This window comes from Tenrec ecaudatus, chromosome 10 (genome assembly GCF_050624435.1).
Source record: "Tenrec ecaudatus isolate mTenEca1 chromosome 10, mTenEca1.hap1, whole genome shotgun sequence".
Taxonomy (NCBI): domain Eukaryota; kingdom Metazoa; phylum Chordata; class Mammalia; order Afrosoricida; family Tenrecidae; genus Tenrec; species Tenrec ecaudatus.
In genome coordinates, this window is record NC_134539.1 from 20,512,681 (window position 1) to 20,527,164 (window position 14,484).

General features: G+C 42.2%; 1 protein-coding gene across 4 annotated transcripts in view; it reads left to right on the plus strand.

Moving 5' to 3' along the window:
* Positions 1 to 14,484, plus strand: part of FOCAD (focadhesin) — a 288,437-nt gene that overhangs the window by 77,683 nt on the left and 196,270 nt on the right. For all 4 annotated transcript variants that reach the window (XM_075559987.1, XM_075559990.1, XM_075559989.1 and 1 more), the window contains 2 exons: positions 9,234 to 9,321; positions 11,058 to 11,260. In XM_075559987.1, the coding sequence (XP_075416102.1) occupies positions 9,234 to 9,321; positions 11,058 to 11,260 (291 nt within the window). The remainder of the gene's footprint in view (positions 1 to 9,233; positions 9,322 to 11,057; positions 11,261 to 14,484) is intronic.

Genomic DNA, 14,484 nt, shown 5'->3' on the forward strand with positions numbered 1-14,484 from the left:
TCATTTTGCTTGATCCACAGTTAGCTCATAGACACACCAGTCAAGAAGGAACACATTCAGCAAGTTTGCCGCACAAGACTACTCTAAGGTACTGAAGAACAAAGGCTGTCACATTTGAAGACTAAGGTGTGCCTGCCCCAAGCCGTGGTAGTCCCCTTCCCCTCCGATGCACATGAAAACTGTACAATCGCTAGGGAAGGGGGAAGAAGTAAGGATGCATTTGCATTACGGCGTTCGTAAAGAATGTAGTTCTTGTAGTGCCATCGAGTCGGGTCCAGCCATGATGGCCTTGTGCACAACAGAATGAAACACTGCCCTCTCCTGTGACATCCACCCACCCATGTTCCTACACTTGAGCCCAGTGGTACAGCCCTGGTGTCAGCGTACATCTCCTTGAAGGGCCTTCCTCGTTTTCGCTGCCCCTCTACTTTCCCGAATATGATGTCCTTCTCCAGGGACTCTTCTCTCCTGACACCATCCCGCAGTATGCGAGACAAAGTCCTACACTACCAGAAAAACAGACACATCTGTCTTCTCGGAAGTGAGGACGGCGAGACTTCCTCTCACAGACTTCAGACCCCTTGTCAGGAGAGCTCAGTCCCTGGAGAAGGACATCATGCTTGGTAAGGTCAAGGGCCAACTAAAAGGAGGGAGATCCTTGATGAGATAGACCAACACAGAAACTGCAACAATGGGCTACAGTGTCACGTCCAGTGTGAAGACCGTGCAGGAGCAGGTAGTGCTTCACCGTGCAGAGAATCTCTATGAGTCAGAACCACCTGGACATCACCTGACAAGAATACTAGAATACAGAATGAAGATATATGTTCTATGAGAAGACACGAAAAGATTTATAAAGATATAAGAATTAGAGTATCATAGAGTATAGGATAAAAAGCAGATACTACTGTTTTTATGGCAATATATTTCAAGTGCAATGTGAACAGAAGTTCAGGAAAGCAGGGTTTGAGTTGAGATCTGAGGGCTGAATCGGAGTTCGCCTGGTCTGCAAGCTAGAGACTGAACCAGCAGGAGTCCCAAAGCAATGCCATGAGAGAGCAGGCAAGGCATACCCAGAAACAAGAAGGTGTTCATTGAGTAGTTTTGAAGGAATGAGGTGTGGGAAATAAGGCTGGGCATATTGTAAAGGATCTTTCATATCACATGAATATTTACATTTTGTGTTCTAGGTAGTGGCAAGCTATGAAAGACCTTTCAGCAGAGAGGTACCCTCATATTTTTGTGGGAAAGATCTGGTGGGAGAGTGGGGAAGGTGTTTGGATTAGGACTGCGCTTCATCCTGATACTCTCCATATTCTTTGCCAACCCAGTAATTCAAATACATCAGTTCCTCTTTCATTATCCAATTTTCTCATGCATATGTGGCAATTTAATATGCCACAGCTTGGCCATATATACTTTATGTAATATATAACACATAATGCCTATTATAGATAATGTAGAAAACATTATATACTATAATGTATAATACATCACATATATAATATGTTATGCTTATGACATGCAACATGTAATTATATAACTTATCATTATATTATACTACAATTTGTATAATAGATTATAATTGGATAATATTATTGTGTTACTTATCCACGGACCCTTGGTGGCTCTGCTGGGTAAATGTTGGACTGCTAACCACAGGTCAGTGGTTCAGACCCACCATCTACTCCTTGGGAGAACGATGAAGCGATCTACTCTTGCCAAGAGTTACTGCTTCCGGAACCCTGTAGAGAGCCACTAAGAGTTGGAATTGACGCAATGGAGTTTTGGGTTTTAGTTTATCCAGTGCGGCCTATGATGGAAACACTACAAATTGGTCACCTCAACAGCCCGCATTTTGTTTTCTCACTGTTTACGAGGCTGGAGTTCTGGATTTCAGGTGTATGCTGCAGAGACGTTCTCTCTGGCAGCTCTGAAAGAAGGTCTTTTTTCTCTTCTGAGCTTCTGCTCCTGGCAGTGTTCACGTGGCTTGACATTCTCTCCTCATCTCTGCTTCTAGCTTGCTTGTCTAATCTCTATTATCTCAAAAGAGGTTGACTCAAGATATACCAAATTTAGTTCCATTTAAGATTATCCTCTGATGACTTTATTATATATTCCTCTACCTCCCGCAAGTTCACATATATTTATTGAGCAGCTACCTTAAGGGAAATACTTTGCTATAGGAAAACCAAAGCAAGCAAACAAACAAACAAAAAAACCTCCCCCAAACCCCAAACTCACAATACTCATAAACTTAGAGTCTAGTCAAATAGTTCAAACTTGTAAGCATAAAAGTCACAAGTTCTTATTGAAAATGCCACTATGGCAGTACCCACTACCATGGACCAGCTTCTCACTCACAGGGAACCTATAGGACAGAGTGGCACTTTGCTATAAAGGCTTCCCAGGGAGTGTGGATCTGCATGGAAGCAGGCTGCCACATCTTTCTCTTGTGTGGCCATTTGGTATAACTGCCGTAACTGTTGGTTAGCAGCCACGTGCTCAATCACTGTGCTCCCAGAGCTCTTCAATTAATTCCCTAAGTGATTTTTAAAATTTGTTTTTACATTCAAGGCAAACAGTTGTCTAACCAGCACCTAGGCCAAGAAATAGAACTTTCCCAGCCACCCCAGAAGTTCTCTGTATGTCTGGCCCTAGTCACAACTTCCTCCCTCCCTTCTAAATGTGAACTACTTATCTTGGCTTTTGTAATAATAATCACTTCCTTACATTCTCTTGTATTCTGAAATGCCATAAAATAGTTTTTCATTTTAAAATTATTCGGATCTGTCTATCAGGTTGAGGAGCCCTGGTGGCGTAGTGGATTACATATTGGACTGCTAGCCATAAAGTCTGCAGTTCAAACCCACCAGCTGCTCCAGTAACAGGAGAAAGATGAGACTCTCTGATCTTATAAATATTTACAACCTCAGAAGAGCAGTTGCACACTGCCCTATGGTCTGCTGACTCACGAGGTTAGCAGTTCAAAAACCACCAAACTCTCCATGGAGGAAAGATGAGGCTTTTTACTCCCGTTTGTTAGTCTGAGTTGACTCAAGAAACAAATATATAGATATTTTTAAAGAGTCATTTTATTGGGGGCTCACGCAGCTCTTATCACAATCCACACATTCACCCATTGTGTCAAGCACATTTGTACATATGTTGCCATCATCGTTTTCAAAACATTTTCTTTCTACTTGAGCCCTTGACATCAGCTCATTTCCCCCCTCCCTCACATTCCCTCCCTCATGAACCCTTGAAAATGTATCAATTTTTTTCATGTCTTACACTTACCGAAATCTCCCTTCACCCACTCTTCTGTTGTCCATCCCCCAGGGAGGGGGTTATATGTAGATCATTGTGATCGGTTCTCCCTTTTCCCCCCAACCTTCCCCTTACTCTCCAGGTATCACTACTCTCATTTTTGGTCCCATGGGGTCTATCTGTCCTGTATTCCCCGTGTTTCCAGCTCTTATCTGTACTACTGTACACCCTCTGGTCTAGCCAGATTTGTAAAGTAAAATTGGGGTCATGATAGTGGCGGGGAGGAAGCATTAAAGAACTAGAGGAAAGTTGTATGTTTCATCGGTGTTATACTGCACCCTGCCTGGCTTGTCTCTTCCTTGTGACCCTTCTGTGAGGGGATGTCCAATTTTCCAGATGGGCTTTGGGTCTCCACCCCCCACCCCACCCCATTTACATTGGTATGATTTTTGTTCTGGGCCTTTGATGCCTGATAACTGATCCCATCGACACCTCGTGATCACACAGGCTGGTGTACTTTTCCATGTGGGCTTTGTTGCTTCTCAGCTAAGTGGCTGCTTTTTTACCTTCAAGCCTTTAAGACCTCAGGTGCTAGTCTTTTGATAGCTGTCTTCACCACACTTGCTTATCATCCATTTTGTCTTCAGCCATCGTGTCAGGAAGGTGAGCATCACAGAATGCAGTTATTAGAACGAAGTATTTTTGCATTGAGCTAGTACTGGCGTAGAGGCCCAATGTCCATCTGGTACTTAATACTTAACATATAGATATATGTACATAGTTCTCTTTCTCTATCGTTATATATATACATATATTTACATATATACATGCCTGTATTTAGACCTCTGTAAATGCCCATTTGCCTGTCCTCTGTTTTCCATAGACACTCTTATGTGTGTACGAAAGAGCTTAATATACTGGAGCAGTTGAATATTGAGAAAAACATTCCAGCCCAGTCCAGATCAAGTCCATATGTCTGATGACAATCTATACAGTCCTCTTCAGACTCAAGAAACACATACAATGATGCCGAATGCAGAAAGATCACAGGCCAGTGGGTGGAAGGTCTTGTGGATCCAGTGGCGGTAGCAGCATCTCAGTGCTGGCAGTGGTCTCCACGTGGCTCCTCTGGCTGCATCGGTGTAGCTCCACCAGGCTTGTCAGTAATGTCTCGCAGGAAGTGAGCAAGTGTCCCACCTCCAGCGATCTATCTATTTGAGCGCCTCCAAATGAGATCCTCAAGCTGTGATCTGATTGGCAGGCTAAACTCCACCCCTTCACTCTTGAGTCTCAAATTGACAACAGATTCTGTGACTACTACATCCTGTAAAGAGTTACAGTCTGGGAAATCTTAAAGAACATTTCTACTCTGTCCTGTGGGGCCGATATGAGTCAGAATTGACTCGATGGCAATAGTCTAGTAATTACTGAAGTTCAGTGCTAACTTTGATTAATTCATTAGGAATTAAAGGAGTGAGAATGCTCCAGTTCTGCCACTTCCTTATTTATTAGCTATTTGATGCATTTCACTCCATCGCAGATATTATTCCCATTGAACTTCCAATGATGTCATCTGAAGTCGCAAGAACCTCTTCATGTTGGCTCTTGAGTACAATTTTTGAAATATTTTTATTATAGAATTGCAGGATTCTTTAAGTTACATATTTTTAACAATTTTAGAAGGCGGTAAAAGGAAAATAGAACTAAAACACATATGGTTAGAATGTTTCTGCCCCCTCCCACTCCTGCGCTCCTCAGGTCATAACAGCAACTCAGGAATATTAATTTGCAAGCATACTCATTTATGCTAGGCCTGTATGCACTGTCGTTTGAAACAAAATGGAGCAGAATAAAGTGACTGCGTTACCTATTTTGAGGCTATACCTATCTTCCTACATCCCTACATTTCTCAGCTGGGTTTTCATTTCAAATCTTATGCTAACTTTTCTTTTCCTTTCTATTTTTATATCAGAAATGGGTAACAGCTTACTGAAAATGGATGCTTTTCTTAGCTTACATTAGTGTCAGTGGTTTTGGTCGCAAATGACCTACTTGTAGCCCTATTTGAATGACTATATCTTAAGGTCCTTTCTATTTCGAGCAAAAGAAATTCATTCTGCCATTCTGATTAGCAAAATGAAGTCTCCCCCTACCCCACCCCCCAAAAAAAATGGCATTGACTAGGAGAAGGCTCTCAGAGTGAAGAAAGGGCTAAGATCTCTCCAGCTGTCAGCTGTCAGGTGACCCAACAACGTAAGCACCTCTTCCCACTTGTGTGAGGAGGAGGGTTCATTGGAAATCCCAGAGAGCAGTGGTTCGTGAAAAGAACCAAAGGAGTAAATAAAGTAGGGGCTGTGGGAGAGGTAATGTAAATATGACCACATTGCTCACCGCACCGCTACAACCCGTCTTCTGAGAACCCGTATGAAATGAGTCTCAAAGGAGAAAACATTGATCCATGAGCTCCTGTTGACTATTCTTCAAGACTAGTCCTTTGGGATTCTTAACTACCTTAAACGTCTGCTTTCTTGCTGTTCTAAGACAAGAAGCAAGAGAGGCATGGTGGGACCTGAGGGGGAGCAGCAGGTTGCCTGTGTACAGAGCCAGTAACTGTGAAATTTCAAGTGGCACGAAACAGATGTCCAGCACTGGCACTTAGTAAAAGACCTCATTAAATAGTATTGACCTTTGATAGCCATTTAAAAATAAAACAATGACAAGTAACTTAAAATTCATCTATTCTGGTCTTCCATTGGTTTTCATCCTTATTTTTGGTGTCTTGATCTCCAGCTCTTGCTACCATCCTCGGTTCTGAACAGGCCAGTTCTTCACCTTTCCTGAAGACCGTCATTCTCATTTGTTCCTTATGTGGAACTTCCAGTGATGCGCGCAGCGCTTTCTGTGAGTCCACAGGGTGGGCGCACGCGCTTACTTCTCCTCATTCTCTTGACTGCCAGTCAACTTGAAATGTCGATGGCACTGTTGGGGTTCTTTGTGGACTTGTGGAAGGTGGAACGAAACAAAGGAAATATAATGGTAATGGATGATGGGATGGGCTATACTGTGAAGTGTGTCAGTTCCAAAGCAACCCGCATTGTCTTCCTGTAGACACACTGCTTTGTTGTTAACAGTGAATCTACCACATATACTCGAGTCTAAGCCGACCTAAGCATCAGCCAAGGCTCCTAATTTTACCACAAAATCTGCTGCAAAACGTGGCTTATACATGAGTAAGTGTGGTATTTAGACCCCCAAAGGAGCAAACTGAAAGGGAATCCATTTTCAAAAATCACAAATGATTTCTCTTCTTTCGCTGCTTGTTTTGGTCTCGTGATCCATAGATAAAACGTTTATTTTTGCGACCGTTTTCAGTGTATAATTTAATAACATTAAGTACTGTGATTATGGTGTGTAACCATTGCCAGGACTGGTTGTCACACTTTCCCATCTCCCTGAACAGAAACTGGATCTCTGGTGGCATCGTGGGTTAAGATTTGGGCTGTGAATCGCAAAGTTAGCAGTTTAAACACACAAGTCCCTTCATGGAGAAACTGAGACAGACACCGAGTGCTCTGTCCTCACTCACTGCGTCCAGTCCAGTCGGCTCATAGTGACCCCTGGAGGAGGTGTAATCACCTCGGTGACAGTGAGTAGTTTTCAGTTAACAGAAACCCAATGTGCTGGCCGGCAGGACACTCAGCCTGCCTCCCTCCTGCTCCTGGTAACAATTAGTAAACCTTGGTCTCAGTACTTTTGTCCATTCTACAGATTTCATGTCAGTTGAATCATCCAAAATTTGTCCTTTTGTATCTGACATATTTCCTTCTGCGTAACATGCCCAGAGTTCATGCATGATCTAGCATGAGTCAGGACTCCATTTCTGCCTATGACTCAATAATTCTATTGTATGTGAACAGTAAGGATCCCTGGTGCTATAGTGCTTATGCGTTGGGCTGCGGTCCACATGGTTGACAATTCAAAACCAGCAGCAGCTCCTTGGGAGAAAGACTCTGCTTTGTAGTCCTGTAAACAATCTCAAAAAGCCACAGGGGGCGCTATGAGTCAGCATTGACACATGGCAGCCAGTGTGGTTTGGTTTGGTATGTATACGTTCCATTTACCTGTTGATGAGTTTCCCTTCTCTGGTTATTCTGAATAACCAAGAACCAAAAGTGTTCTTTTTAGTGTTTTGTTAGAAGTCCATAAGTAAGCAGTTTAGATAATTTTACCCTGGACAACTTTCATTTTTTGAATGGTAAAATTGAGATATTCATCGAAGAAAGAAGATGGTATTTATTGATTTAGGCCGGAGTTGATAGTATTCTGAGATTATGGTACCCGAGATGTCAGGCTGAATTGTTTCCTCACAGGTGTTTCTATAAAATATTGCTCTACCTGACAGATTCCCTTCTTCTTTTCTTCCTCCTCATTATTAATTCACAGGTGCTTTTGCAACTTTTCACAAGGAAATAATTTCAGCAGTGTGTGCTGGACTTTAAAGGTTCCTGACCATGCAGTGGGTTGCATGTTGAATTGCTAACCACAGGCCTGCAGTTCAAGTGTACATGCGGCAGGGTGGGAGAATTGTCAGGTTGTTGCACGCATACGGATTTAAAATCCCCAAAACCTTAAGGAGAAGGTCTGCTCTGCTCTATGGGGTCACTATGACTCGGAATCAACTCTGCGGCAGTCATTCTTGCTTTTTATTGATTTAAACACTTCAAGTAGCATCTGATGTTATACATGTATTTTATTTATTAGAACTTAATTGTACATATTCTTTTTATGTTTGGTGAAGTGAGTGATTTAAAATTGCTATAGTTATTGCTTGGCTACATTTAAATATACTTAATAAATTGCTGTAATTTAAAAATAATCTTGGCTTCCTTGGGTGCTAATGTTACTTTTATTATAATAACATGGTTTATTAACATTTATCTTGGGTTAGTCATTATCTAAGTTATATAAATAAGTGATGTTGATGTTAGGTATGTTGGCCATTGAGCTACGGCTCAGAAACAAATATGTTTAAATGAAATATTTTAGTTAATTATCAGTGACTTGCAAAAATGGACTGTTTTGAATAATTAATTGATCTGTTTTGACTATTCTCTCAATTGTGTTGATTTCAAGCTTATTTTGTTTTAGGAGGATAGTTTGAATTTACATGTGAATCCTGTGGTAGTCACCAACTCTTCTTTTGAAATTAGGAGGATACTTTGAATTTATATGAGTGGTCTTCACCAACTCTTCTTTCAATACGTCATGCTTGTCTAAATAATTTTGTATACCAAGCTTGCAATCTTTTATGTCAAATAAACTCTTTCTAGTTATATGTCAGTCAATGCGCATGGAAGTAGCAACCAAGCCACCAAATGGTACAATGCATTGGGCAAATGTGATGCACAAAACTTCTAAAGTAAGTGTTAAAGAACCAAGATGTCACTTTCACTGCAAACGTGCACCTGACCCAGGCCATGGTGTTTTCTGTTGCTGCTTGTGCATGTGAAAGGCCCATAATTAGAAAGAAGACCAGGGAAGAATTGATGCATTTGAATTATGGCGCTGGGAAAGATCATACTGAGCGTACCGTGGACTGCCTGAAGAGCCAACAAGTAAGTCTGAGAGGAAGTGCAGCCAGGATGCTTTTTAGAAGTGACGGGGGTGACACTTCATTTCACATTCTTTGGGTATGTTAGTTGGAAGGCCAATCCCTAGAGAAGGACACCGTGCTTGGAGAAGCCGGTCAGTGGCGAAGAAGGCCCTGAGGAGGTGGCTACAGCGATGGCAACAGACGACTGAAACATGACACCAGTCGTGAGGATTGCAGCGGCAAGACGGCCGTACTTTGTTCTTTTGTACCTGAGATCGCTCTGAGGCACCTACGGGTGACAACACCTCACAACACATGAAGCCATGGGTCTGGGGATTTTTTTCAGCACCTTTTTTCTTTTTTCTTTTAGGACTTTCCAGTTGAACTGGTTGTAATTGGAATAGCTTCACTTCTTCTCCAGACTCCAGCAAGTCAACAGAAGCCAATCTTACATCTAGGTGAATAAATACTTACTCACTAGAGTAACTATAAATATAACATAGATATTATGAGGATTTACTCCAACTACATATTGTGTTATATTGAGAAATGTTGGATATTTTGAATTTCTGTTCTAGAATTTTCCTAGCTAAACATTATCATGTAGTTCCCCACCACCCTCAAATATTACCTTGGTCAAGATTTCATACCCCAAATTTACCAAGTACCATTTGAAAGGCTTTTCAGCTTGTTTATAGTTGTGAAAATATCTGAGACACAATAGCCTGAAACTTTTTTTCCCAATCATTTTATTGGGGGCTCGTACAACTCTTATCACAACCCATACATGCATCCATTGTGTCAAGCACACTTGTACATTTGTTGCCCTCATCATTCTTAAAACATTTACTTTCTACTTGAGCCCTTGGTATCAGCTCATTTCCCCCCTCCCTCCCCACACCCCTCCCTCATGAACCCTTGATAATTTATAAATTATTATTATTTTGTCATGTCTTACACTGTCCAACGTCTCCTTTCACCCACCTTTCTGTTGTCGTCCCCCAGGGAGGGGGTTTTATGTAGATCCTTGTAATTGGTTTCCCCTTTCCACCTCACCCTCCCTCCACCCTCCCAGTATCACTACTCTCACCACTTGTCCTGAGGAGTTCATTTGCCCTGGATTCCCTGTGTTTCCAGTTTCTATCTGTACCAGTATATATCCTCTGTTCAACCATATTTGTAAGGTAGAATTGGGATCATGAAAGGTGGAGGGGAGGAGAGGGGAACTAGAGGAAAGTGCTACACTGCACTCTCACTGGTTTGTCTCCTCCCTGTAACCCTTCTGTAAGGGGATGTCTAGTTGCCTACAGATGGGCTTTGGGTCCCCACCCCACAATCCCTTTCATTCACAATCATATGATTTTTTGTTCTTTGGTGCCTGATACCTGATCCCATTGACACCTCTTGATCACACATAGCCTGAAACTTTTGACACAAATGGTGTTTGCCGCTTCTTGGTAAAACTTTTCTGATCAAAACCAGGTATCACATTGAACAAGATGTAATTTGTGTTTGTGGTCTGAACCTGGTTACGGCATCAACCTAGATTAGTCCGTTTTCTGAGCATCCAGTATGGATTTATAGAAAAGTAACAAGGTGGGTGAGAATAGGGAGGGGAAGAAGCGGCAACAATATTCCCGGTAAGAATAATATGGTAAAGAATCAAGTTGCTACAACTGGCAGGCTTGCAATGAAGTCACACCTTTAAAAGGTCTCTGAACAAAGTCTTGAAAACAAATATTGTTCTGATTTTTTAAAAAAAAGTTGATGCTGCTGTCTACTGACCAGGTCGTAGTCGGCTGGCTACTCCGGGACCTCTTGCCATTGTGTGCTCAGGGCAATAGTGACATCTGATGGGATATAATTGACAAATGTTCGGCCATATTACTTACCAAAAAAAGATCATTGACCTAAAAAGAGGAGTGGTTTATACCTGCTGATATATGACATGCACATTTTCTCTAAGAGTATCATTACGTTTTCCGTTATGTGTTAATACCTGTTTGGGAAAATAGTTAACGTTTATGATCCTTTTCCACCCCAAAGGATAAGATATAACCTTTTAGTTAAATGTCTGGCCCAGTTATCAAGTGGCAAGAAAATTCATTGATATATCGTATTTAAATAAAATTGCATTTCTTTTGACGGCGGTGTTGATTTATCAAACTCGAATCATTGTTGCTCTGATGAACAGCTTTGAAGCTCCTCTCTTTTGCTGAGGGCCAGAACATCCCAAAGTCAGCCCTGCTGCTCGTAATGCCAGTCCTGCAGATTTTATCCTCCACTGCCTTAGAAGACTGCATGTCCGTGGACGCAGAGGGGCCCTCGAGGCAGCAGCTGGCTCTAAACCTTTTGGAACTGGTGCAGCAGGAGCGCTGCCGTGAAGACCACCGAAAGGTACTGCTTCCTCTGTGTGACTCTTCACCACCAGGTTGATACGGAATTTCTGTTGCCTCACCTCCTGATGGAGCATCTGCTGTGTTTAAGCTCTGACATTGAACTTAGCATCCTGTCGCGCCCCGGTCTAGGAGAACGTAGTAAGTTCTTCTGGACTGTGAGACAGGTGGTGGCCCTGTTATGAAACGTAGCATTTTAGAAATGCTTCCCACTCTTCTCCCTCCTGTGATAGCCGGTGACTTGGCCGTGCAGGGCTTAAGGACTCCCGAAGGAAAGAAAGGAAAACCTGTCCTACTTCGCCTTATGCTTCTCCAGCAGATTTGACCTTGACCTCCTTTTTCCTCATCACATTGTTAGTAAGGACAGCATTTTACTTGACCTGGGACCCCATCCTTTCTGGGGATGCTGCTGGGGTGCCTGGCTGTTCGGAGGTGTGCAAGAACTAAGGCTCTATTCTGAACGTGGCACCCTAGGCTGTATTCCCGGGTGTATGCCCCTGCTCCACGGACCCCAAACGGAAGACAAGGGGTCTGTCCTTCATTCCATTGCTGCCCCTGCTTGTCAGGTGTATCCCCTTTGAGTGTTCAGTCTTACTCTGCCTAGTGTGAGTGACCATGTGAAAGGATCGTCCATATCTGGGTTTCAGTCCTGTGTTTGCCAGCCTTTTCCTCTTTTGCTATTTTTAGTCTTGCCCTCAGTACAATGCCGTGTTACGTTGCAACTCTTATTCTTATGGGAATTGAACTGAGGATGCTGAGGCCTTAAACAAAGGTGGTAAAACACCTTCAGCCCCCGAGGAGAGAATTGTTCTGCAAAGACAAGCAAGGGCCCTTGCTGTTACTGCATCTCACAAAGCAGAACACCTCTCATTATTGGGAAATGTCTCAGCACAAATCCAACCATTTTTGTTCCATGTTTGAACTAGTCGTAGAAAGTATATTTCTGTACTTATAATTAATTATAGGCACATTGAATTTATACTACCGTTTCCTCTACCTTAATATTGGGCCTAAAGCTTTCTATAATTGATTCGCATCAAGATAGTGAAGTTCTTCTCACAACAGCCCTCCAAACCCAAACTCATGGCCATTGAGTTGATTCTGACTCGTCGTGACCTGTAGGGCAGAATCCATCTGTCTGCCCCTTTGGGTTTCCAAGACTGTAAATGTTTACAAGAAGAGACTTCTCTTTTTCCTGTGGAGCCACTGCTGGGTTTGAACTGCAGATCTTGTCAGCAGGTTAAAGCATAATCCACTACACCACCAGATCTCATGTAGCAGGAGTATAAAGTGAGGCTTAAAAAATCCCAACAGTGCTTTAATCTCCCCTCATTTGCCCATAGAGAATGAGGCCTGAGTCCTGAAAGAGGTAGGGCAGGGGAGGATATATTTTGTCTGAGTTTTGTTTCTTTGAGTTGCTGGTGATATTTACTGAGACGCTCCCTAACTTTAATTCCGGAGCGTCCATTCAGATTCACTACCATTTGCTCAGGTGTATGGGGACCTTGTTGCTCACACTTGGACTTTCCCTTTAGCAGTTGGTGGGGAGTTAGGAGGAAGCAATATTAGGGCTATAAACAGCCTCCTTACAATGGTGTTCTTATGTAAAAGTTATCACCCTTTAAAAAAAAATTAAGCCGTATTTTACCCTTGGGTTATTTCTGCATCTGTTCTTTGTTTCCACATCTATTCTTTTTTTTTCCTTTATTCTTTTCCTACATTTATTCTTAATATTCTATCTCAGTGGTTCTCTACCTGTGGGTCACGACCCCTTTGGGAGTCTAATGACCCTTTCACAGTGATTGCCCAATTCATCACAGTAGCAAAATGACAGTGATGAAGTAGCAACGAAAATGATTTTATGGTGGGGGGGGTCACCACAACATGAGGACCTGTATTAAAGGGTGAGATTGGTAACCAGTGATCTAGCTAAACACAGCAATGAACTGAACATGCTCCAAACTTCAGTGAGTAATTCTTTCTTCTCCTCTATCACAGCTGCTGGTGGCATAATGGGCTACTCTTTGTGCTGCTGACCTCGACGTGGTTAGTAGTTCGTAACCACTAGTTGCTCTGCAGGATAAAAACGAGGCTGTCTACTTTGGAAATATTTACATTATCAGAAACCCACAGGTGCCACTGCGTCCTGTCCTGTAGGTTGCTGTGAATCAGAATCTCTTCGATGGCACAGAGCTGCGCACGCTTCTCAGAATGATTCCTTTTCTAGTCCAGTAAATGTGCTCCACCTCCTCACATCACACCTCATTGCTCTCTGTCTTTGTCTGCATCTTCAACATCTGTGTACCAATTACTCGCTGAGCCGTATCTTGCTTTAGGGAGTTACACACTGAGCTTTGAGAACTGCGGAGGGACCATCTCGGATGCCACCTCTAGCCTACTGCGTGTTTCTGCAGAATTGCCTCCTTTACTTGCCTCCCAGTGGAATCATATAACATGCGGTCCTTTGTTACTAGCTTCTTTCGATTCTTCTAAGATTTTCATGTTTCACCAACGTGCGGCATGTATCAATGCTTCATGTTTTTTCTTACAACTCAAAAATATTTGAGTATAGGGATCAACAGCATTTATCAATCTGTTATATACTGCTAGATATTTGTGTGATGTTGCTGCTTTTGACTCCATTTGCAGTTTTACAGTGGTTTACTAATTACTTTCTTTTACCCTTTTATCTATGAGGTTTTTCTTTCCTAAAGCAAAAGTGTATCCTTAGCTTTGCACCTTTAGATGTTTCAGACTTGTCTCTCTGTGCAGTTAGTTATCTGCTTCAATTACAGTGTCAGGACTTTCCTCTGACAAACACGGAAAGTAAGACTCATTGGTAGCTGGTCTGCTGGGCAGAGGGCCAGGTCTAGCTGCATCTAAGGCTCTGCTGTTTCTCAGGTAAAGAAACTTGGCCCTCATCTTTAATGACTGTCATTTTCTTGGGGGTCGGTGTGGCAGGTGTCTGAAAGAAATACCATTATACAAATGTAAATATTATTTAACTTTTGAATTGAACATTTCTTGCAATAATAATACATCCAAATGGTTTTCACTCATGAGTATCTAGTTCCTACCATAGAAAATAAAAAAAACTCCAGCAATTCTCAATGCCTTCAGTGTTTGTTCTGGTACATATAAGCAAATGCAAAATATCTTCTTTTGCTTAAAAAAAAGATGGCATCCCAGCCACAGTATCTTGTATTTTCACTTGAGACATATATT